This window comes from Ursus americanus, chromosome 8 (genome assembly GCF_024610735.1).
Source record: "Ursus americanus isolate L20-20 chromosome 8, mUrsAme1.1.p, whole genome shotgun sequence".
NCBI classification, from domain to species: domain Eukaryota; kingdom Metazoa; phylum Chordata; class Mammalia; order Carnivora; family Ursidae; genus Ursus; species Ursus americanus.
Genome location: NC_142134.1, coordinates 29,404,350 through 29,429,406, shown reverse-complemented (window position 1 = coordinate 29,429,406; position 25,057 = coordinate 29,404,350). Strand labels below are relative to the sequence as shown.

Genomic DNA, 25,057 nt, shown 5'->3' with positions numbered 1-25,057 from the left:
TTGGTGAGTCATCAATCAAGAATTAGAAGCTAGATAGTCTGACTTCCTGTGACTTTTCTCCCACTTAACATTGAGCCACCTAAATAGGGACAATGGCAACTATTGTTTTGAAAGGAAAAACTAGAAAAGCTCTATCTTCCCATTATTGCTTCAATTCAGGCCAAGGCAGCACGGAGTGGAGGACAGAACAGGGGGAGCCGGACTATGTGGCTTTAGCCATCTGCTGGCTCTGAACCATGAACAAACTATTTAATCCTTCTGCTTGTTGGTTTCCTTATAGTAAAATGTGTGTAATAACAGAAGCTATCTCATAGGGCTGTGGTGAGGAATAAATGAGTTAATCCATGAAAGGTGCTTAAAACAGCTCTCAATATACACAGCAAATGGTCAACAAAGATATTATTTCTACAACGAGATGAAATCACAACGAGCTTATATGAGGTATAAGAAGTAGAAAAACATTTAACCCATATGAAGGACTTAGCAGGAGTCAGGTGCTATTCTTAAGCACAGTGTAGACATTACTCAGTATTTTGAACCCCAAGGCCTGTGTTCTTAGCCACTGGGTTACATTTTCTTCTCTGGGTGAAGAGGGAAGATGGAGAACAAGATAGTCTTCCCTAGATTCTGCATCATTTGAAAACTGATCTTGAGTACATACAAGAGAGTTATGACTCAGAGCTCCAAGAAGTAAACACTAGCTCTGAGGGTGGTCCGAATAAATAACCACACACCAGCAGGAACTCACTGACATCACAGAATAACTTTTGTGTTTGTGGGCCAAAAGCTGGACTTAAACTGGATAAATCTGATCAACTTTATCATCCCTCTTCTTTTCTTTCTATATTCTATTTATGTACATTTGGTTGCTCTGGGGGCAGTGGGGGTGGCGGGGGGAGGGCTATATTTGTTTCCCATTTTTGCTTTGTTTTGTTTTTTAATGAATAAGCATAATGAGGTGAAATGTTTCTCAAAAAGGCTTCAGGAAATATATCAGTGGTCAGTATTAAAGCAGTTATTAAGCAAGCTCTAATCATAATCATGGGTAATATCTATATACCCATTTACTAATAAGATTTGAGCTATATGCTATGAACTTTAAAGATTTTTTTTTTAATTTATTTGACAGAGAGACAGCGAAAGAAGGAACACAAGCAGGGGGAGTGTAAGAGGAGAAGCAGGCTTCCCTCTGAGCAGGGAGCCCAATGCGGGCTCGATCCCAGGACCCTGGGATCACGACCTGAGCCCAAGGCAGATGCTTAATGACTGAGCCAACCAGGCGCCCCTATGCTATGAACTTTAAATGAATTATCTCATTGAATTCTTAACAAATCAATGAAGAAATACTATTATTATCCTCCACTTTACAAACGAAGAAACTGAGGCTTAAAAAGATTAATTCACTTGACCAAGTTTTTAAGACAAGGAAGTCATGGAAGTTAGGAGGTTTGAAACCAACGCCGAGTTCTGACTCGGAAAACTTCCTTCCTGGTATCTCGTGCAGGATGAGTGGGCACCTAAGCTGGGGCTTCACATGAAGAGGCCACTCAGGAAGTGTTTGTAGAATAAAAAACTATCAACCATTTAATCTTGGAGAGTTCAACAGCTACTTCTCTTCTCTGAAGACAGAAGAGTGTCTCGGGTTTAGAGCCTGCGGATGTGCTATATGAATGGTTCCAGAGAGAAGTCAGGGTTATGGGTACTTAGAAACGATGTGGCCACCAGTAAGGAATTCCTAAGGCACTATTCATCTCAAGTGTTTCAGTCACTAATCCTGCAGTGTGAGAGTGTTCTACTAATAGCCATCCATAGAACTTCAGCTCCACAGTCGTACTTAGAGGGGGCTCTAGGTGCTCTGAGAACTATGACCGCCTTTATTCCCTAAGTCCTTAGTAAATCATTACAAGGAATAATGTTAACGATAGTAGAATTAAAATAAAATTAATAAAAATAAAATAAAGCATTACAAGGTGTACTGTGGAACCATGTACTGATCAGTCACTGATCATTGCTCCATGCCTACGAGGTACTAGGCCCTTTGCATGCATTATTTAATCTACTTCTTAGAAGAAACATATTATCCCCATTTTACCAAATGGAAAAACAAACAATTGAATATTTGAGGAAGGTTGAAACTCAGGCCTACCAACTCCAAAGACTGGCCTCTTTCCACCATATCTACAGTAAGAAACCAAAAGACTTTTCTGTTCCTAATGGCTTCACATCTAGGACAATGAGAGAATCTTAATAATTGGAGGCAAAAAAAAAAAAAAAATGGGGAGGCCAGAAACCATTGAAGGATATGGGCTCTCCTTCAGGGGAAAAAAAATGCATTTATACCCAAACACACAAATTCTTATATACAATTTCATACATTTACAGATCCCAGTTAAGAGGTTAAAAAGACTTGTCTTATGGACAAGAGGGGGAACGCAGGGAAAAAAGAAAGGAGAAACACTTAAATTTTTTTTAAAACCAAATCTTTAATATGGTCACTAGTAGTAGTAATTGTTTGGAGAGAAAAAAAAAACATTTATAAAATCAGCAGAGATGACTGGAGTCAAAGGGAGGGGTCACAAAGGACTGGTCTCAAAATATTTTATCAAGTTAAGCACTTCTTCAGTGTTTTGAAAGAAAAAAAGAGACTTGATTGTTTCCTCGATCCTACTACCCACCACTACTAAGAATTTACCCATTCAGTAGCTCAGCTAGATATTTAAAACACGAGTTACCTCACGACCACTAACCAGCCTTGTGACAGAGGGAACAACAGTAAATAAAGAAAGCAGTCAAAAGTGGGGGCACCTGCCTGGTTCAATGGGGGGAGCATGTGACTCCCGATCTCGGGGTCATGAGTTCAAACACGACACTGGGCCTAGAGCTTACTTTAAGAAAAAGTGAAGTTTAGTGGCAGCTCGAAATAACCTAAATGGCTCAGGCCAACATCAAAACTCCAGTCTTTCTGTGAAGGGTCCAGGCAGAGGCCAGTGTCATCCAGCTTCACGATCCTTGTTTCACCTACATGAATACACTGTCCCTTCGGTATCCTACCACTTGCAAATTCATCTCAACGTCCACACAGTACAAAGAGCATTACAGCTGCACTCATTGCCTACAAAATCAAAGACAGACAGGCACTTGTTGCAGATAGACCTTTGTACATCTTGGAGACAGACAGATTTTAGAACTTAATTGAAAGTCAAATATTCTGGTGCAATTTTTTTTCTTTGTGGTACTAAATTCAGGGAGATGGTGGGGGGAAGGGGATGCTCAGGAATGCAGGGTTATCTGGCCCAAAAGAGGGACACGGCACCCCTGGTGCCTTGGAAGAACAGCGGCGCCCCACGGAACCACTGGATGAAATGATGTGCACAATCATAGAGAGTAGGAGCCAGTTTGGGGCATCAGACTCAAACATTCTTAATTTTTAAAGGCCAACATGAACATAAGCAAAGATCACCACGACAATTTTTTTTCTCTTGTGGAGCCGTAAGAGAACAGGGGAGTCCAAGGACAGCAAAGAAAGCAAAGTTGCTCTTAGGAAGGAAAAGTAAAAAGTTCCCGTTCATTTAGAAGTGGAATCTTTATTATAAAAAGTCAGATTTCAAAAAACATCCATCATATAACCCCTTCAGTAAATTCCTCAACTCATACTTTCATGGGGTTGTATCATCCCCAATAGCTGAGAGTTCATTTATCATTTTGCCTATGTGTTCCAAATGCTGAATCCCAAGTGACTCAACTATATTTGACTTCAAAAAGAACACTGTGTCCTCATAGCCTTATGTAATACACATCAAATGAAGTCACTGAGTTGTCCATGGAGAGAACATTATAGCTCATTTTAATTGTGTATTAAATAAATATTAATTAAATGTATTAAATGATAGTATACGTTGGCCTGCATTTTGATGCTAGTCCGTGATTTATCGCGATAGGATATAGTTAATATTCACTTTTGTTCCCTAAATATCTTTGCAAAAACAAAGTTTCTATACTTGAAAAACCCCAAATTCATCAAGGAAAGCATCTTCCAAAATTTACAGCTGTAAGCTCATTTTCCTGGATTGTTATTATACATAATAAGAGACTTGATTTGACAGCTCCTATAATAACACATTATAAATTCACATTGGATGTGTTTTTTTACCTTAAACTCTTGTGATGGCAAAACCATTTTTCTCAAAGCTGATTGGTTGTGCAGGTCTACAACAGAGCTTAAATGTGATCTTGCTATCCCAAGCTTTCTTGCAGGAGGAATTTTTTTATTTTAAGTCTTTTTGTTACACAACATGACATCTTCATGAAGGATTTTGTTTTATTATTAAGAAATAAACTGTCTTGCTCCTTGAGATCTCCTTGGCTTCAGCAACTTGTAGTTATTTCCACTGTAGACCAGTAAGAATATATTTCAAAGACAGGCTAACAAAGTTCAAGTAAAAGTTATTTGTTATATATTGGAGCTACTAACTGGCATTGGGTGAGTATTAGAGATTATCAGTATAAATAATATAGTGCAAAAAATGAACTTAATTCATAGATACTGGTTGACTTCCTTATTGCGTTCTTTGATGTTGGTTATATAGTCATTGTTTGCATACTGATCTTCTGATAAAACTTTAAACTAGGTTTATTTGGTGGATCGTTTTTCTTCTGACTTTTCTTCCAACCTACTTAGATCTCATTTAATACTATGCTTTGAGCAGTCCATTTTTATCAACACTGCATTAGAAATATCTCAAAATACGGTTCCTGGGTCATTTTCTCTCTGATTTAGCTTTTATCCTTCTCTTAAAGCAACAGAAGACTCGGCTTGATTTTGAAGTCCCTCTAATAAGGCTATGATTGGAGAAAATAATTAACATGACATGCGCTGCCTTAGAGCTGAAGTTTTGCTATTCATTTCATTTATTTGTTTCATTTCTATATTTGAGTTCCTTCTCATGCCAAATCTGTATTTTTCAAAATTTTGGTGAAAAAATGTTGCTGCTTCAGTACAGGCATGGAGCCTCTCTTCCTAAGCTAGATAACTTGGGGAGTATTTTCATTCATTTTTTATAATACATACAGGTCACATATCAACTAAATATAGTCAGAAGTACACTTGAGAGGGTAAAACACTATTAAATACGTCAGAAGAAACAAAGATGGGATGAAGAAGTAAGAACTTGCATTGTCTTTGTACTCCATAGCAACTATTACGCGTGTTATTTTCAGTTAAAAAAAAAAAAAGCTGATCATAGACTTTCATCCAATCATGAACCTTTAGAAATGGAAGGAAACTATCAGTCATCCAATATAATATATTAACTTTACAAAAGAGAAAATGAGTGACATTTTGTATTGGCAAAACAAAAGGCTACATCTTCTTACTTAAGTGTGTAACATTATCAAGCATCTCAGTGACAGGTGCCACAGAGATTAAACGGATGAGTAGGTAAGAGAGACATTAAACATCCAACAGTTCCCCAAAATCTTGGGCCATAATTTTAGAAACTAGATTTAAGGGGCGCCTGGGTGGCACAGCGGTTAAGTGTCTGCCTTCGGCTCAGGGTGTGATCCCGGTGATCTGGGATCGAGCCCCACATCAGGCTCTTCCGCTACGATCCTGCTTCTTCCTCTCCCACTCCCCCTCCCCCTGCTTGTGTTCCCTCTCTCGCTGGCTGTCTCTATCTCTGTCGAATTAATAAATAAAATCTTTAAAAAAAAAAAAGAAACTAGATTTAAAAAGGAAAACATCCACCAATTTTCTCTTTATTAGCTTCGTGTGTTCTTATGAGCCTTTACTAAAGACACAAGCTTCAGTTGTTATATTTAATTTTCTAAATGTCATGATTCTGAAAATCTTTAACAAGAAAGACATGTATATATTACTGCTTCCTTTGTTTAATTAAACTCTCCTGATTCCTCTGATATATAAAAGGTAATTGATTACACCTATAATTTAGGAAAATGCTGAAGTGTCCTTTAATTATATTGCTCCTATGGGAAGCAAACAAAAGGGTGGGGATTGGCTCAAAATACTTCTAGGTGCACTTCATGCCCAGAAAAAGGAAAAAGGAACAAAAAAGACTGAGCAACCACTGGTGTCTACATGCTGGTTACAAGGCTAGGAATTGTGTTTTATCTGATGTACCGTGAAAATAATTCATTCTGATTAAAACCTTCATTTTCCTGTATTGTATACACAATTTGAACAGAGTTTTCTTAAGGAATTACACAAGTAAATGTTTCAGGAAAAAAACCCTGTTCAAAGATGTAACTACAAGCCTTAATTACACAAGGCTTGCATAATCAACTAGAGCGGGATAAATGAAATCCATGAAAACATTCTCAAACTTCGCATGTAAGTCTACAGTCTTTAATCTTTTCCTCTGTATGTTTAATCAAAGTGTCTAAAAAAGAGATAAATATACCTTTGCCTACATTTTTCTATTTCTCTGACCAGCCCTTGGGCAGAGGTGATATTTTAAAGATAAAATAATAATAAAAGCAATAATAATAATAAAAGCAATAGAGGAAAGAATAGAAGGGTAGGATTATGGAATATTCTAGCTTATTTAATTAGCTTCTATATAATGGAATGTTGCCTACTGCACCTTAGAAAGTAGCTCAAAGGGCTGACTTTGGATTGCACCCTCACTGAAACTAAGATTATTCTGAATGGCGATTATAATGGGACTTTACTAGGCTGTCCTAACCAGCCTAGCAACCAGCACCTCAAAATCATCAATATTCATATTGTTCAGGTAAACTCCTAGTTTCTAATGTCATATTCCGTTGCTATACACCATCTCCCATCTTCTCAAGTATCAATCTTCTCTCTCTCTCACTTTTATCTTTCCTGTTTAATCTGACCCCTTTCACAGTTTAGAACAGTACCAGATAATAACTAGTAGTTTCTTAATGTAAAGCAAAAATGGAGGTCGAGGCCCCCATCATGGTCTATTTCTGTGCTCTCCTTGACAGACAGCTGGGCAGAGGGTAGCCAGCAGAATTATATCATAGTCCAAAAATAAAATCCAGTTTTGTATTCCAGGTACCAAGTGGAAAAATGAAGATTCTCCTGGTCTTTCTAGGTCTGCTTGGTAATTCTGTTGCTATGCCAGTGAGTATCAAAAATTTTTTAAGACTTTTCTTTGTGTTTTATTGTTGCATAGCTTGGAGATAATTATTGGGTTTATTTCAAGTGATGTTCTGAAGTTGTCACCAATATTCTCTCACTTCCAGATGCAAATGCCCCGAATGCCTGGATTTAGCAGTAAAAGTGAGGAGGTATGTATATTAAGTCTCTGGGGAGAAGTTTTCCTAAGCCCTGTCCTGAGAGTCCATTAAAAAAAAGGAAAACTTTATGATATATAAGATTTCTTATGAAAGAGACGGAGGGAAATTTGAAAGACTTAAACTCTCAAATCAAGACAAAGTAGTAATTTCCATACCACTTACATACTTCAATATTCTTTTCCAAGGTAAATGTGAATTTGGGCTCAAATATAGTTAATGTTAGCTTCTTTGCCAAGTTTTCAAGCTAGCAAAGGTAGACATTTGTACCAAGGGTTTTTAGAAGGTAGACACATAAGCATATAGTATCTTCTACATGACTCATGGCCAAGATCATTAGCCAAATTCAATATACATCAGAAAGGAGAATCATCTTTTCATAGAATTATCACATCCTCAAATCCCAAACTTCAAAAAAATTGAGTAGAACATTCAAAAACTTCAAAGTAGACAAGATTTTTATTTTCTGCTATCCTATACTGATTCTTCTCAAAATACAATTCTGACTTAAAAATTAAAGTGACATAAGGTTTTAATTACATACTTAATTCAAATTCATGCATAACTTGTAAAAGACATTTTGACTGTTGTATTTTAAAATCAGAAATTCAACTTATTTCTGGTGATATGTAGATTGATTAGACAAAAAGTTTTCACTTTGTATCTTTGGATTCCTTTGGTCACAGATGATGCGATATGGTCAATTCAACTTTATGAACTCCCCACATGTAAGTTCTGCTTTGTATTATTTCTGAAAACTTCTTTTTTTTTTAAGATTTTATTTATTCATTTGACAGAGAGAGAGAGACAGCCAGTGAAAAAGGGAACACAGGCAGGGGGAGTGGGAGAGGAAGAAGCAGGCTCCCAGCGAAGGAGCCTGACGTGGGGCTCAATCCCGGAACACCAGGATCACGCCCTGAGCCAAAGGCAGACGCTTAATGACTGAGCCACCCAGGCGCCCCTGAAAATTTCTTATTTATATACAGATAATTACATTATAATGTTTGTCATAGTTAGTAAAGGTACCAATAGCTATCCATGTGTTTTAATTACAATGTAATCGTTATAAGAGTTTCAAGGGGGAAAGATCATTCCACCTGTCTCCTTACCCCAAATTTCCTTGTTATTCTATACTGTTGCTCTCTTATGCAACTAAAAATAACTTAGTAATTACTAACATTCTTTATATGCAAGAGAAATTGGTTCTGGGAAAAGATCACACAACATACATTCGCAAATAATGAGGACAAAAATAGCATGGTAAACACTCCAGTTGTATGTGTTGGGGGGGTAATTTTTATTTGGATTATCTTGGAACATAACACTAAAATTACGAAATAAAGCTTTATCTTATTTAAATAAATTCAGGTTATGACTACCACTAGTGCCAGTTCTTAGAAGCAACTAATAATGAAATATGTGTCAGTTGGATCTTTTCGCATAATTTTTCTTTTTCTTTTTTTTTAATGTTTTTTTATTATATTATTTTAGTCACCATCCCCGGTTTCCGATGTAAAGTTCGATGATTCATTAGTTGCGTATAACACCCAGTGCACCATGCAATACGTGCCCTCCTTACTACCCATCACCGGCCTATCCCATTCCCCCACCCTCCTCCCCTCTGAGGCCCTCAGTTTGTTTCTCATAGTCCATAGTCTCTCATGCTTCATTCCCCCTTCTGATTACCCCTCTTTCTTTATCCCTTTCTTCCCCTACCGATCTTCCTAGTTCTTATGTTCCATAGATGAGAGAAATCATATGATATTTGTCTTTCTCTGCTTGACTTATTTCACTTAGCATTATCTCCTCCAGTGCCGTCCATGTTGCAGCAAATGTTGAGAACTCGTTCTTTCTGATAGCTGAGTAATATTCCATTGTATATATGGACCACAGCTTCTTAATCTAGTCATCTGTTGAAGGGCATCTCGGTTCCTTCCATGATTTAGCTATTGTGGACAATGCTGCTATGAACATTGGGGTGCATGTGGCCCTTCTCTTCACTACGTCTGTATCTTTGGGGTAAATACCCAGTAGTGCAATGGCTGGGTCATAGGGTAGCTCAATTTTTAACTTTTTAAGGGACCTCCACACTGTTTTCCCGAGTGGCTGTACCAACTTGCATTCCCACCTACAATGTAGGAGGGATCCCCTTTATCCACATCCTCTCCAACAATTGTTGTTTCTTGCCTTGTCTATTTTTGCCATTCTAACTGGCGTAAGGTGGTATCTTAGTGTGGTTTTGATTTGAATTTCCCTGATGGCTAATGTTTTTTAACATTTTTTCATGTGTCTGTTAGCCATTTGTATGTCTTCATTGGAAAAGTGTCTGTTCATATCTTCTGCCCATTTTATGATTTGTTTATTTGTTTCTCGCGAATTGAGTTTGAGAAGTTCTTTGTAGATCTTGGATACCAGTCTTTTATCTGTAGTGTCATTTGCAAATATATTCTCCCATTCCGTGGGCTGCCTCATAGTTTTTTTGACTGTTCCTTGGCTGTGATGAAGTCCCACAAGTTCATTTTATCTTTTGTTTCTCTTGCCTTTGGATATGTGTCATGAAAAAGGTTGCTTTGGAGATGTCGTAGAGGTTGCTGCCTATGTTTTCCTCTAGGATTTTGATGGATTCCTGTCTCACATCGAGGTCTTTCATCCATTTGGAGTTTATTTTTGTGTATGGTGTGAGAGAGTGGTCAAGTTTCATTCTTTTGCATGTAGCTGTCCAATTTTCCCAGCACCATTTATTGAAGAGACTGTCTTTTTTCCACCGGATGTTTTTTCCTGCTTTATCAAAAATTAGTTGCCCAAAGAGCCGAGGGTCCATTTCTGGGCTCTCTATTCTGTTCCATTGGTCTATGTGTCTGTTTTTGTGCCAGTACCATGCTGTCTTTGTGATCACAGCTTTGTATTACAGCTCGAAATCCAGCATTGTGATGCCCCCAGCTTTGTTTTTCCTTTTCAACAGTTTCTTGGAGATTCGGGGCCTTTTCTGGTTCCATACAAATTTAAGGACTATTTGTTCCAGTTCTTTGAAAAATGTCCTCGGTATTTTGGTCGGGATAGCATTGAAAGTGTAGATTGCTCTGGGTAGCATGGACATTTTAACTATGTTAATTCTTCCGATCCATGAGCATGGAATATTTTTCCATCTTTTTGTGTCTTCCTCCATATCTTTCAAGAGTGATTTATGGTTTCTAGAATATAGATCCTTTATGTCTCTGGTTAAGTTAATTCCAAGGTGACGTATGGTTTTTGGTGCTATTGTAAATGGGATGGATTCCCTAATTTCTCTTTCTTCAATCTCATTATTCGTGTATAGAAATGCAACTCATTTCTGAGCATTGATTTTGTATCCCTCCACATTACTGAATTGCTCTATAACTTCTAATAGTTTGTGAGTGGATTCTTTTGGGTTTTCCATATAGAGTATCATGTCATCTGCGAAGAGAGACAGTTTGACTTCTTCTTTGCCGATTTGGATACCTTTTATCCCTTTTTGTTGCTTGATTTCTGTTGCAAGGACTTCTAGTACTATGTTGAATAATAGTGGCGAGAGTGGGCATCCTTGTCATGTTCCTGATCTTAAGGGAAAGGCTTCCAGCTTTTCCCCATTGAGAGTAATATTTGCTGTAGGCTTTTCATAGATGGCTTTTATGAGATTGAGAAATGTACCCTCTATTCCTACACTCTGAAGGGTTTTAATCAGGAAAGGATGCTGTATTTTGTCAAATGCTTTTTCGGCATCAATTGAGAGGATCATATGGGTCCTGGGTCTTTTCTTGTTGATATGATGTATCACGCTGATTGATTTGCGAATGTTGAACCACGCTTGCATCCCAGGTATGAATCCCACTTGATCGTGATGGATAATCCTTTTAATGTACTGTTGGATTCTATTAGCCAGGATCTTGTTGAGGATTTTGGCGTCCATATTCATTAGGGAAATCGGTCTGTAATTCTCCTTTTTGATGGGGTCTTTGCCTGGTTTGGGGATCAAGGTAATATTGGCCTCATAGAATGAGTTTGGTAGCTTTCCTTCTGTTTCTATTTTTTAAAATAGTTTTAGGAGAATAGATAGTATTTCTTATTTGAATATTTGGTAGAATTCCCCAGGAAAACCATCCGGGCGTGGAGTTTTGTTATTTGGAAGGTTGTTTATCGCTGATTCAATCTCTTCATAATTAATTGGCCTGTTTAAGGAATCAATTTCTTCCTGTTTCAGTCTTGGTAGTTTATAGGTTTCCAGGAAGGCCTCCATCTCTTCCAGATTGCTTAATTTATTGGCATATAGCTGTTGATAAAATTTCTAATAATCCTTCCAATTTCATTGGTGTTGGTTGTGACTTCTCCTTTTTCATTCATAATATTATTAATTTGGGTCCTTTCTCTTTTCTTTTGGATAAGTCTTGCCAGTGGTCTGTCAATTTTATTGATTCTCTCAAAGAACCAGCTTCTAGTCCTGTTGATCTGCTCTACAGTACTTCTGGTTTCTAATTCATTGATTTCTGCTCTAATCTTGGTCAACTGCTTCCTCGTGAGTGGATTAGGCCTGTCCCTCTGTTGCTGTTCCAGCTTCTTGAGATGAGAATATAAAAACTACATTTTAGATTTTTCTATTCTTCTGAGTGAGGCTTGGATGGCTATGTATTTCCCCCTTAGGACTGCCTTTGCAGTATCCCATAGGTTTTGGACTGTTGTGTTTTCATTCTCGTTGGTCTCCATAAATTGTTTAAATTGAATTTTGATTTCCTGGTTTATCGAGTCATTCCTGAGCAGGATGGTTCTTAGTCTCCAAGTGTTTGAGTTTCTTCCAAATTTTTCCTTGTGGTTGAGTCCCAATTTCAGAGCGTTGTGGTCTGAGAATATGCAGGGGATAATTTCAATCTTTTGGTATCGGTTGAGACCTGTTTTGTGTCCCAGAACATGGTCTATTCTTGAGAATGTTCCATGGGCATTAGAATAGAATGAGTATTTTTTGGTTCTGGGGTGTAGTGTTCTATATATATCTATGAGGTCCAACTCGTCGAGTATGGCATTCAAAGCCTTTGATTCTTTGCTTAGTTTTTGCAAGGGTGTTCTGTCTATTTCTGATAGTGGGGTATTGCGGTCCCCTACTATTAATGTATTTTTATCTATATGTCTCTTTATTGTGGTTAAGAGTTGGCTTGTGTATCTTGCTGCTCCCCTGTTGGGGGCATATATATTTATAATTGTCATATCCACTTGTTGGATACATCCTTTAAGAATAATATAGTGCCCTTCTGTGTCTTTAACTATAGTCTTTAGTTTAAAATCCAATCTATCTGATATGAGAATTGCTACCCCAGCTTTCTTTTGAGGTCCATTTGCATGAAAGATGGTACTCCATCCCTTTACTTTCAGTCTGAATGTATCTCTGGGTTCAAAATGAGTCTCTTGTAGACAGCAAATGGATGGGTTTGGCATAATTTTTCTGATAAAAATTACATGACAGTACAGCAATACTATATGTCACTTTTGACTTTTGTGATGATCGTAAGAACCACTGGGAGGAAAGATCAAGGACTTCAATTTTCTCTTAATCCTTTATTCAAGTCATTCTCTTTGAAAGCTTCTCACCTACCATCATGCTCCTTGCCAATTTTCTCTTCAACTATTGATTGGCTCAACTCTTTCAAACTCTCATTCTCGCTTTTAGTGACTTTGCCTGTGATTTGAAATTTTCACTGAGCTAATGGTCATGAAATTCTGCATCATAATGCAAGATTCACAATTTCACCTTCCATTAATCCACATGGCAATTGCTCTGTATTTGTGTGTATCACCCAAAAGACAGCGAGAGACTGATTAATGAAGACTGGCGATAGAGACTGGTGTTAAACCAGAGCAGGAATTTTTGAATGGGAACTGACATTGTAGGAGATCAATTCATAAATTAGCTTCTTCAGATTATAACTACTTTTGCTTCCCTGCCAACCTTGAAATTGTGGAGACTCTGATAATGAAGATGGAATTAATGAAAATTCACCAGCAACCAAAAACCATAGGCACCATATAAAGAAGTTCACAAAGAGGATTTTTATTCTCTACCTCTCTCTTTTATTGTTTTTTCCCCCCGTTTGTCACTCTCACTTCCTTCATCCTTTTGTTGCTTTTTCTCCTTTTCCAGCCTGTAACAAGTCACAGGAGTTTCAAATTTGATGCCAACTCCTCTGTAACCTGACTCATACACTTCTTATGTGAGTCAGTGCTTCAGAGTTAGAAAATGATCGGCCAGATTCTTAAAATGAAATTTCTCACCAATCCTGTCTTTTGCTTTGTTAGTTGGTTTTCTAAAAGACTGAAATTCATTTCTGTAAGACTACATTTAAAGAAATGCTAAAGATCTTGAGGCTTCCATGGTTGAGTTAAGTTTCATAGAATTTTTAAGATCCTTGGCTGAGTTTAGAGACTTACATTAGTGGATGAGGAAAACTGGAATCTTGGCCCTCCTCCTATTTGACTGTTATTTGCTACCCTTGCAGATGGCACAGCTGGGCCCCTTGTACGGGAATGGTATGCCTCCGGTCTTCCCACAGTACCAGATGCCCATGTGGCCTCAACTGCCACCCAACATGGGCCACCTACAGAAATCCTCACCTCCTTCAGCACCCAAACGCCAAAAGAGCAAGACTGATCAAATCCCAGAGACTCAGAATCCCAACGAGCCTCAGCCAAAAAAGCCACCACCAAAGCAGCCTTTAAAGCAGCCACCGCCTACCCCAGCACAGCCAGAAGAGGAAACCCAGCCACCTCAGGTGAGGCTTGCCCAGCAAGATTCCAAACCAGAGTCAATAAATGGCCTCAGAGGGATTTGGAGAGCCATACCATCCCCACATACATACTTTCTCCAATGTTTCTCAGTACAGGTACTGCTATGTATGAAACAGAATCTTCAGTTTTTACATTCTTCTCAGGTGATGCTGCAGAACCTACTGAAAATTGCCTTGCAAGTTACCTCCAGCCTTTGTGTGATTAAAAATTACCAAAACAGGGGCACCAGGCTGGCTCCGTCGGTAGAGCATGCGGCTCTTGATCTCACTGTCATGAGTTTGAGCCCCACATTCGATGTACAGATTACTTAAAAAAAACTTTTTTTATTAAAAAAAAAATTACCAAAATACTGTTGCCTTAGAGAGGCTCCTTCTAAAATGCTGAGACAACACGGTATTGTAACATGAGCACTAACAGAAGACTCAGGGAGCAGGGATTCAAGTTCTATCCCCAGCCCTTATTAGTTGAATGATCTTGAGCAGTAACCTTACCTTTCTGGGCTCCAGGTTCCCCATGAGTAAAGAAACAATCTCTAGGTCCCTTCCAGATCTATGCTTTGATGACCCAAAATACTTGAAAGGTAACACTGCTTCCAGTACTTCTGTGTGGCGTAAGTAGTCCTGACTTAAAGCAAGAAGATGTGCAAATGATTTCTCAAGATATTATCCAGTGCAGAGCTTCTAAAATGCTGCCTCTTCATCAGTTAACAGACACTATTTATTTATTACAGACACCTTTACAGATGTAGAGAATACAAAATTGAAAAAAAGACACTCCTGGGTCATTTACAAGCCAAGAGATTGAGGGCAAATGACTCAACTTCTCTGAACCTCAGAATCTTCTGTGAAAAGGAAATAATGTCTTTGGCACATGTCTTCTGTGTTCAGATGAGGATTCAATCAGTTTACTACAATAAAATGCACAGCACAATACCTAGAACATAAGTGTTCAATGATACTAACACCAGTTGTTGTTGTTATTATTATTATCATCTCAGCCCTAAAAAAAGGAAATCACAGTTTAATGCAAAGGGAGATGCGGACTCCCAAGTATCAAACAGTTGTATTTAATAGGTTTGTTTTGTTTTCCATTCATCCTTCTCACTTCTGCACCACTGTGATTCTTTCTTTCTCTTTAGGCATTCCCACCATTCGGCAATGGGCTATTCCCACCATTCAGCAATGGGCTCTATCAACAGCCACCCTGGCAAGTTCCACATGTGAGTTTTTTTCTTTATACTAGAAGTGAAAAATAATATTAACACGTTATGTCTCAAACTAGTATGAGTTCATACTCTCTAAATGGAATGCCATATGCCAATCAGTGGAGAGTATGAAAAAAAATCATCATATCAGAATCATGTAGGGAAAAAATGGTTTAATGAGTTTTTTACTTGGACAAATTGGTGACATGAATGGTCCAAATCGCCAAACAACCACTAATAACTTAGTTAATGAATTGATTTTAAAGGACTGTGCTACTTTGCAACTATTCCGCACTTTCCTAAGAGATTAGAAAATACAAAGATTATCTTCATTTAATGTAATGGGGAAAATGAGACGAAACGGAGTTTGAAAATCATAAGATAAGCTATGATTAGACTAAGATCTTCCCATGACATCTCATTATTTCTAGCCACAGATGTTTCATTATAAAGAGTCTTGCAAAATAATATTTATGAGAATCCTTTAAAGTTTAAAATCATTAAAATAAAATGTACTATTGAAATTGCATCACAGGCATTAAAAACATAAATCACAAAATAAACTATATGAACTAAATAAAAGTTTAAAGGCTGATTGCTGTTAAACTAACAGAAGCAGCAAATATTTGATGACTTTTTATTCAGCTACAGCATTGGTTTTTCTTAGCTATAACTCTATAACCAAGAAGCCTTCTTATCAATAAGGAGCAATTCACTCAAGGAGTAAGAGTCCCTTACTTTTTTTTTTCTTTAAAAGAGTGACTTCCTTTCACTGGCCATTCTGAACTCAGGAAACTAAGGCAGTACCAGGTGGAGATTCAAAAAGCAGATAAGCATGATTCTCATGTTCAACTATGATCTCATCCACATAGAACTTCCTGAAGGTCTGTGAGAGTTGGAGCAATTTTCTAAACTCTCCCCTGAGCAAACACTCAGCCTCCAAGTTTGGTTAGGAAAATAAACCTTGCTCAAATAAAAAAGTTATAGTAATAATCCAAGAGAAATTGTCAGTTTGTAATCCTAAATGTGACATAGACTCTCTAAAAATAGCATCATTATTTCAACTTCATTATATTATGTTCTAATAAGGATGTTTAGATCCTGACAGCACTCAGATCTCCCTGTCTCTCTCTCTCTCTCTCTCTCTCTCTGTGTATGTGTGTGTGTGTGTGTGTGTGTGTGTGTGTGTGTGTGTGTGTTGGGGTTGTTGGGGGTGATGGGGTTGATGCTAGGAGACACAGCCATACATGGTATTCTGAGTAGGATAATCTAGAATCCAGCTGAAGCCTTTGTATTTACCAGTATTCACTGATGGATTATAACTATAATAATTATAACTAATAGATTGTGAGAGCTAATGACTCAGAAACTAAAAACGAACAATGCTAACACCCAATCATTGACTTGAACTATTTTAAGACGCCGTGAGTCGTGCAAACAAACGGCAGCCTAGAACGTGGTTTTTGCCTTGTGTTCATTATGCTTTTCACATTTCAGAGGGTACCACCAGGTTATGGACGTCCGCCAGGCAGCAATGAAGAAGGCGGGGTGAGTACAAGCAAAGCTACATTCCCCATTAGGAATCACAATCCATTAACCTCTACTTTTTGATTCCTATTTAATAAAAAGGTTAAAATTCAACACATGAATTTGTAGCTCAAGTGCCCATTATATAAGAAAAAGAGCCAGTAACAAAAATAAATGTGATATATCATTTCTCCTCTACATTTACTGAACTTTCTCCCTCCCTCCCTCCCTCCCTCCCTCCCTCCCTCCCTCTCTCTCTTTCTCCCCTCCTCCCTTCTCTCCCTCCCTCTATTTCTCTTTCTTTCTCTGTCTCTCTCTAAGAAGACTAACCTAATAACATTTGCTCCAGAGTCTTTGGACTCTGGACAGTGATGGAGCAACTAAAAAGCAGAGAAGGAAGGAAATGCATCCTAGAAAGTTATCCCCAGAGCAGAATTAAGTAATCACCTAACTCCTTCATTGTACAAATAAATTGAAGCCCAAAGACACATTACTATTCAATTTCAACCACTGAGTTAGTGGATAAACTGGACCTAGAGCCCTTCTGACACCCTGTCCAATGGCTTCTTTACCACACCACACTAGAAGAGCCAAATGCGTGTCGCAGAGTGATACACTGTGAAAATATTCTAGCCCCCTGGGTCATCAAAAAGTCATTACAGTGATTCTGGTATGGAACTCCACCCCAGGAGCTTACTTCCTTTTTTCCTCTAAATATATATGTCCTCAGTGAAACGGCTCAGGGGGATAAGAGGATGGGAAAGGGAGCAAGGAGGGAGTAAAAATAATGACATTGGAAATTACTATCAGTAATGGCATAAGGTGCTTTTAAAAAGATGTGCCTGGCTGGCTCAGTCAAAAGAGCATGCAACTCTTGATCTCAAGGTCATGAGTCTGAGCCCCACGTTGGATGTAGAGATTACTTACATAAAATGCTTTAAAAATGTAAAAAGTTTTAAAAATTAAATAAAAATATGCATTTGAGATTGAAATTACCAGATAAAAATGATTCAGATAATTGTATGCAACCGAAAAACAGGCACTTTGAATTTTCAAAACAATAGTATGAGAAAATAAAGCAGAATGGGCCAGTTAGCATGGGATGAAAAAGTCTGTTTTCCTCCTCCTGGGATGTCACTTAGCAGAATGTCCTCAAGGTTCATCTATCCTGTTACATATTGAAGTTTCCTTCTTTCTTAAGGCTTAATAATATTCCATGGTATGTCTTTACCACATCTGCCTTTTCCATTCATCTGTTGATAGACATTTAGGTTCTATTGTGAACAGTGCTGCAAGTAGTAGTTTTGGTTTGCAACTGCATTAAGTACAAGGGGGAGGAAATGAGGCTGGATGGAATAGTTATGGGCCAGATGATTATAAAAAAATTATTAGTGGTGGTGGTGGTGGTGGTGGTGGTGTTGTTATATAATGTACAACGTTTGTTAGGTACTTACTAAGTACTGGGCACTGAGCTTCACAGATGTTCTCTCTTTTGACCCTCATGACAACCTATGAGGTAGGTATTATTTTATTATCTTGAGTTTAGAAATAACTGAGGTTATCATAAATTGAGGTTAGCCCAGAGTTACACGATTAGTACTGATGAAACAGGGATTTTAACCCATATCTGTGTAGAGCTCCACTCTTTAGCCCTGCTTTTTATGTTATGCTACGGGGTTTAGAGTTTTATCCTGTAAGGGAGGGGAACTTTAAATAATATTTAAAGAGGAAAGTGACAGAAGTTCTACCAACCCCCACTCTTAACCTCTACTGTTCTGAAGAGTGGAGAGACAAGATTAGAGGAAAGTTAAATTACAAGCAGAGTAACCAGTAAGAAAACTATTGCAATAGTTCAAGGGTACTGGGGACAGAGGAGGGACAGGATGGAAGTTTAGGTTTTATAGGACTTGGCTATTGATTGTCCAGGGAAATAGAGGAGAGTAGAAACCTGGAAAACTGGGTAGATAGCGGTGAATGTTATTTAGATATAGAATATTGGAGAAGGAAGTTTTGGGGGTGATAGGTCCAATTTACATGCAGTTGGAGGCACCCATGAGATCTTTAGTGACGAAGTCTTGCTGCCTCAGCCTCAGGAGAGAGTGTCACGGGCCAGACTTTTGGCTTTGGGAGTCACTGGTATATATCTGTATTGAAAAAATTGGCCTGCAATAGATTGCTCAAGGTAGGTGTGTGAAATGAGAACAGAAGAATGAGAAGGACAGAAAATGGAATCCTTTAAAAACAAAAACAAACAAAAAACCCCTCAGATTTAGGATCCAGGTCTAGGAAGAGAAAACTGAGAAGTAACAGTCAGAAAGAATACCCGAAAAGAGAACCAGAAGGGAGTAGGGTCAAGGAAACCAAGGCAGAATTAACTTTCAAGAAAGAAAGCATAGCTACTGGTTTTGAAAGAAGCATGTGGTTAATTTCCCTATTACATTAGAAGATTCCGAGCAACGGCGTGGTGGGAAACAAAGAGTAATTACTGATTTCCATCTTCTTCCCTACAGAATCCTTACTTTGGATATTTTGGATATCAGGGATTTGGGGGTCGTCCTCCTTATTATTCAGAAGAGATGTTTGAACAAGATTTTGAAAAGCCCAAAGAAGAAGATCCTCCTAAAAAAGAGAGTCCAGCTGCTGAGCCCTCGGGTAATTCTACAGGTCCTGAGACTAATTCTACTCAGTCAAATGCACCCAACCCTGGAGGAAGTCAGGGTGGAAATGACACCAGCCCAACAGGCCCAAACATGGCTCAAAACGGGGTTAACTCATCCCCTACCGTTAATGTTTCAGGTCAGGCAGTACCAAGAACTCAAATCATGTGGGGACCAAGTCAGCCAAATATTCATGAAAATTATCCAAATCCTAACAACCGAAATTTTCCTGTAGGGAGGCAATGGCGTCCCACTGGTACTATCATGGGGCACAGACAGAATGGGCCTTTTTACCGAAATCAACAGTTTCAACGGGGTCCTCGGTGGAACTCCTTTGCTTTGGAACGCAAACAAGCAGTTCGTCCAGGAAATCCAATTTATCGCAAGGCTTATGCTTCTACTGCAAGAGGGAATTCTCCCAATCATGCAGGAAATCTGGGCAATTTCAGAAGAAAGCCTCAGGGACCAAATAAACACCCTGTGGGAACCAATGTTGCTCCTCTGAGTCCCAAACAGGGTACTGTTGTCCACAATGAAAAAATCCAAAATCCAGGAGAGAAACCAGTAGGTCCAAAAGAAAGAATAGTCATTCCTACAAGGGATCCATCTGGCCCCTGGAAAAACTCTCAAGATTATGGAGTTAATAAATCAAACTATAAACTGCCTCACCCTGAGAGTAACATGCTAGTCCCAAATTTTAATTCTATTGATCAACATGAAAACTCTTATTACCCAAGAGGAGATTCCAGAAGAGCCCCAAATTCTGATGGACAAACCCAAAGCCAGAATTTGCCCAAAGGGATTATTTTGGAGCCAAGAAGAAACCCATATGAATCAGAAACTAATCAGCCGGAATTAAAGCACAGTACATATCAACCTGTATACCAAGAGGAAATTCCTTCCCCTGCAAGAGAACATTTTCCTGCTGGAAGAAATACTTGGAATCACCAAGAAATCTCTCCATCTTTTAAGGAAGATCCTGGGAGGCAGGAGGAACACTTACCTCATCCTTCTCATGGCTCTAGGGGAGGTGTTTACTACCCCGACTCTTACTACCGTAACTCTTATGATCCCAGGGAAAACTCACCGTACCCTAGAAGCAATACGTGGGATGAAAGAGATGATTCTCCCAATAATATAGGGCAACCCAAAAATTCGCTGTACCCTATAAATACTCCAGAGCTGAAAGAAACAGTGCCTTATAATGAAGAGGACCCACTTGATCCAACTGGAGATGAATCTTTCCCAGGACAAAGTAGATGGGGTATGGAGGAAACAAGCTTTAAAGAAGGTCCAACAGTTAGGCACTATGAAGGGGAGCAATATACCTCAAATCGACCAAAGGAATACCTTCCCTATTCCTTAGATAATCCATCAAAACCCAGGGAAGATTTCCCTTATGGTGAATTTTACCCCTGGAACCCAGATGAAAATTTTCCATCATATAATACAGCTCCCACTGTACCACCACCTGTGGAGAGCAGGGGCTATTATGCTAATAATGCTGTTGGACAAGAAGAAAGCACTCTGTTTCCTTCTTGGAACTCCTGGGACCACAGGATTCAAACCCAAGGGCAGAAAGAAAGGCGGCCATATTTTAACAGAAATTTCTGGGATCAGCCTACAACTTTACACAAAGCACCCCCTAGTCCACCACACCAGAAAGAGAACCAGCCCTATCCTAGTAATTCCCCAGCTGGACTTCAGAAAATTCCAACATGGCGTGAAGGTGAGAATTTGAATTATGGCATGCAAATTACCAGATTAAATTCACCAGACGGAGAACATTTGGCTTTCCCGGACTTAATTCCTCCAAGTTACCCAGCAGGTCAAAAAGAAGCACATGTATTTCACCTTAGCCAGAGAGGCCCTTGCTGTGCTGGTGGCTCCACAGGACACAAGGACAATGCACTTGCTCTCCAGGACTATACTCCATCCTTTGGTCCTGTACCAGGAGAGACTCAAGACACCAGCCCTCTGTACACAGAAGATAGTCATACTAAACATGCAAGACATACCATCTCTCCTACAAGCAACCTGCCTGACCAAAGAAACAGCTCAGAGAAAAGACTGCCTGGGGAAAGTCAAAACCCAAGTCCTTTTAGAGATGATGTGTCCACTCTGAGAAGGAACACACCATGTTCTATGAAGAATCAACTGAGCCAGAGGGGAATTATGCCCTTTCCTGAAGCCACTTCCCTTCAATCAAAGAATATGCCTTGTCTCACAAGTGATCTTGGAGGAGATGGGAACAATGTTTTAGAACAAATATTTGAAGACAACCAGTTCGATGAAAGAACTGCTGACCTTACTCCCGAACAGCTTGTTATCGGTTCACCTGATGAAGGCCCACAGCCAGAAGGAATCCAAAGTGAAGTGCAAGGAAATGAGGATGAAGGGCAGCAACAACGACCATCCAGCATCCTACAGTTACCATGCTTTGGCTCCAAAATAGCGAAGTACCACTCCTCCAGCACAGGAACTCCATCTAGCATTGGAAGGCAAGGCCCATTTGATGAAGATCCAATTATGCCTACTGAAAGTCCAAACTCATTGTCTAGATTAGCTACTGGGGCAGAGTTTCAGAGTATAAATGTAGATCCACTTAATGCAGATGAACACACTCCATTTGATTCTCTTCAATTAGGGACCAACCCACAGGACCATGTGCAAGACTGCTTACTACTTCAGGCCTAGGGATTATTGCAACCAAATATTCTTTGGGGAAGGAAAATACCTGATATCCCACAGTGGTTCCCCAACATTCCACCCCCCAAACTCAATTAAGTATCTGATCCTCTTGGTGATCCCTAAGTTTTCCCCATTCCAGCAATAGGAGTAGTGGCCCAGGTGATGCTGTTGAGGTTGGGGTTCTGGGGGTTGCTAGATTCAGTACTGTAACTAATTAACACAGACCTAAAAAGGAGAAAGGCTATGACCTCCATCACCTTTAGACTTGCAAGCCACTTGTCTGGGTTAGTTTCCCTTTATTTGCTAATTCTTCCTTTGCTTTCAAAGTTCCATATTTGCAAAATTCTCTAGTTTTGCAAGACAGAAAGGCAGATGAACTTTCCATTCTATGCATGGAGATCTATACATCAGTACAATCCAGATGATTGTACAGTTTTTTCTTGTGTTGGTCCTTGTCAGTTTTTTTCTTTCCTACCCAACATTCTTTTGACATCTTTTATCTTCCACTACTTCTCTCTTTACTCGATCATTTCCTTGCTTCCTTCTATGTTTTCTTTCCGTCAGCTCTTCTGTATTTAGCTTCCTATTTTTTCTTCCCCATCTTTCCCACTTTCTGTCACTTTTTACATCCTAAGCTATCTTCAACCATTGCTTGTTTTTACCTCAACCTTCTTCATTATGTCTCCCGCTCTTCCCACCTTTCCGTTCTCTCTCTTAATGGATCGCTTATCAATCAATCCTTTTCTTCTCTGACTTTCTTCCCTTCAACTTTTCTTTTTCCCTGCTACACCAGTTTCATACCTTAAGACCACATATCTCTCTTCCTTTTTGTATCTATTCTCCAAATCCTATGCTGGTTTTTTTGACCTGATCTGACCATCACTGTAGAATATATTTCAGAAATAGTAGACAACTGGTATCTACTTTTGTTTTTTGTTTTTCTTATGGCCTTTACCAGGTAGATACAGCTTAGCCAGAGGAACACATTAAGAAGTGTGGGGGAAGATAGGCTAGTTACCTAGAACTAGCAGCCTGGTGACAAGGCTTAGGAATGTGGGAAGGGAAACAATGCCAGGCTGGAACTGAGCATCCAGGAAAAACATGTGGGACTTGCCACACCCCATCTCCAATTCATAGTCTGCAGGATCTGAAGAGCACATTTTAGGAATCACTATCCTAATCAAATAAGAGAAACACTTAATGGTCAGTTTTCCTTAACAGTATAATATAAGTGATTCTACCAGCGTATGCTACTACCAACATAAAGTCTTATTTTTCACATCCTGGTAGAATTACTTGCAGACATACTTTCTTTGTATCCTGATTAAATAATGTAAATTATTTTGTAAAGTCGGTATTTCTGTATTGCCTTGCTAGAATACATTCAGGGGTTTTGTTTTGTTTTTTTAATAATGGTATGTTGGCCTACTATCTGTATATTCATTCCTAGAGTGGAAGAATACTTGGAATTATCTAGAAAGTTACTTCTAACTCTAGGGAGTTTCTTAGGAGAAAGTTTCCTGGGATAGATTTCATAAGAAGAGCCCAGAAATTTGAGAATATACAATGTTGAAAACTTCAAGAGGAAAGGAATCTTGTCCTTTGAGTCTTCTGATGTTCTTGGCACAGTGTCTTGCACATAGTAGATACCCAATAAATATTTATTGGTTGACCAATTTTAAAATGGCTTTCAAAGCTCCAATGAAAATCCTGTGGTGTGCTTTTCCTGTGGGTAGACCATATGGGATACTGAATTAGCTGGGTCGTACTCTGAAGCTTTAGATACTCAGCGACATTTGCAGATCATAGAATCTCAGGGTAAGAAGGGATCTTAGAGGTAGATTATTTAGGCCATTCTCTAGTTGCTAAAATCCCCCACCCACACTTTTATATTTTAATCACACATTAAAAAGTCATTAACTTTTTCTATACAAAACTGTCTCTTAAGAATTATCCTCATCAAAATAAAACTACATTTTTGTTTCACTTTCTTTCCAAATGATTTTTGATCTAGTTATGAATACTTTCATTGTAAAATGTGCATTCACTTCAATATTTCATAAAATATGTGAATCTTATACTTGTTTTGGCAGATATATTGTCACGTCTTCATCTATGTGGTACCGTAGTATAAATTATCAACTAAGACCTTCATAATGTAAAATGTAAAAGCAGAGTGAGACAAAAAATATCTATTGAATTTGAGATATAGAGTGAGAAAACAAGGAGGGGGGATGTTCTTATAGAAAATCCCTCTGTCTCTTCAGCTTGGGTATCCTTGTACAATCCTGGACACCAGGCCTGAGGGTCCTACAGGAAAGTGATTATTCTGTGAGCCGTTGGTAAGTTATTAATAAGCTCTAAGGTCAAGGTGCACACGTGAAGATGCAAGGCTCTGAGTGTGATCCCCTTCTTAGCACCCACACCCCACAACCACAGCCCCACCGCTATGGCGAGTTCCTATGTCTAGAGGCCATCACCTGCTGGTTCTAAAATGACTGGATATAGCCTGGTGGTGTCTTTAGTCAATAAGTAAATAGAGAATGAGAAAATAATACTTGAGTATAGTGAACAGGGAAGATAATCCAGCAAAACTCACACACACCTGTTTTATAAGCTTTATGTCTCAGCCTACAGTAGATTTCCCTAGAAGATATTGGCCATAGATCCAGTTGGCTAGGGGAGATCTTACACTTGTTCACGTTAAGTAGGAAGCAAAGTAAGATGATGAAATGTAGGAACAGCTACCTCTGAAAACTTGGCCTAGTAGCCACTGTCATGGAGGTTCTTCCTCTGGTTTTCAGATCCCCTGAACATGTTTTACTTTTGACTCTTATCAGAGTCTCAACTTTATACATTTTTAAAGAAAATTCATAAGATCTGACATTTGAGTTACTTCTATTGCTGG

General features: G+C 38.8%; 1 protein-coding gene across 1 annotated transcript; it reads left to right on the top strand.

The window, feature by feature from the left end:
• The first annotated feature begins 4,980 nt into the window (after positions 1–4,980).
• On the top strand, positions 4,981–22,703 carry ENAM (enamelin). Its single transcript, XM_045792924.2, has 8 exons — positions 4,981–5,033; positions 7,039–7,108; positions 7,231–7,275; positions 7,968–8,009; positions 13,782–14,054; positions 15,209–15,289; positions 16,772–16,822; positions 19,312–22,703. Exons 1-8 carry the CDS (start codon positions 4,981–4,983, stop codon positions 22,153–22,155), a joined length of 3,459 nt encoding a protein of 1,152 aa, XP_045648880.2. The 3' UTR covers positions 22,156–22,703.
• Positions 22,704–25,057: the final 2,354 nt, after the last annotated feature.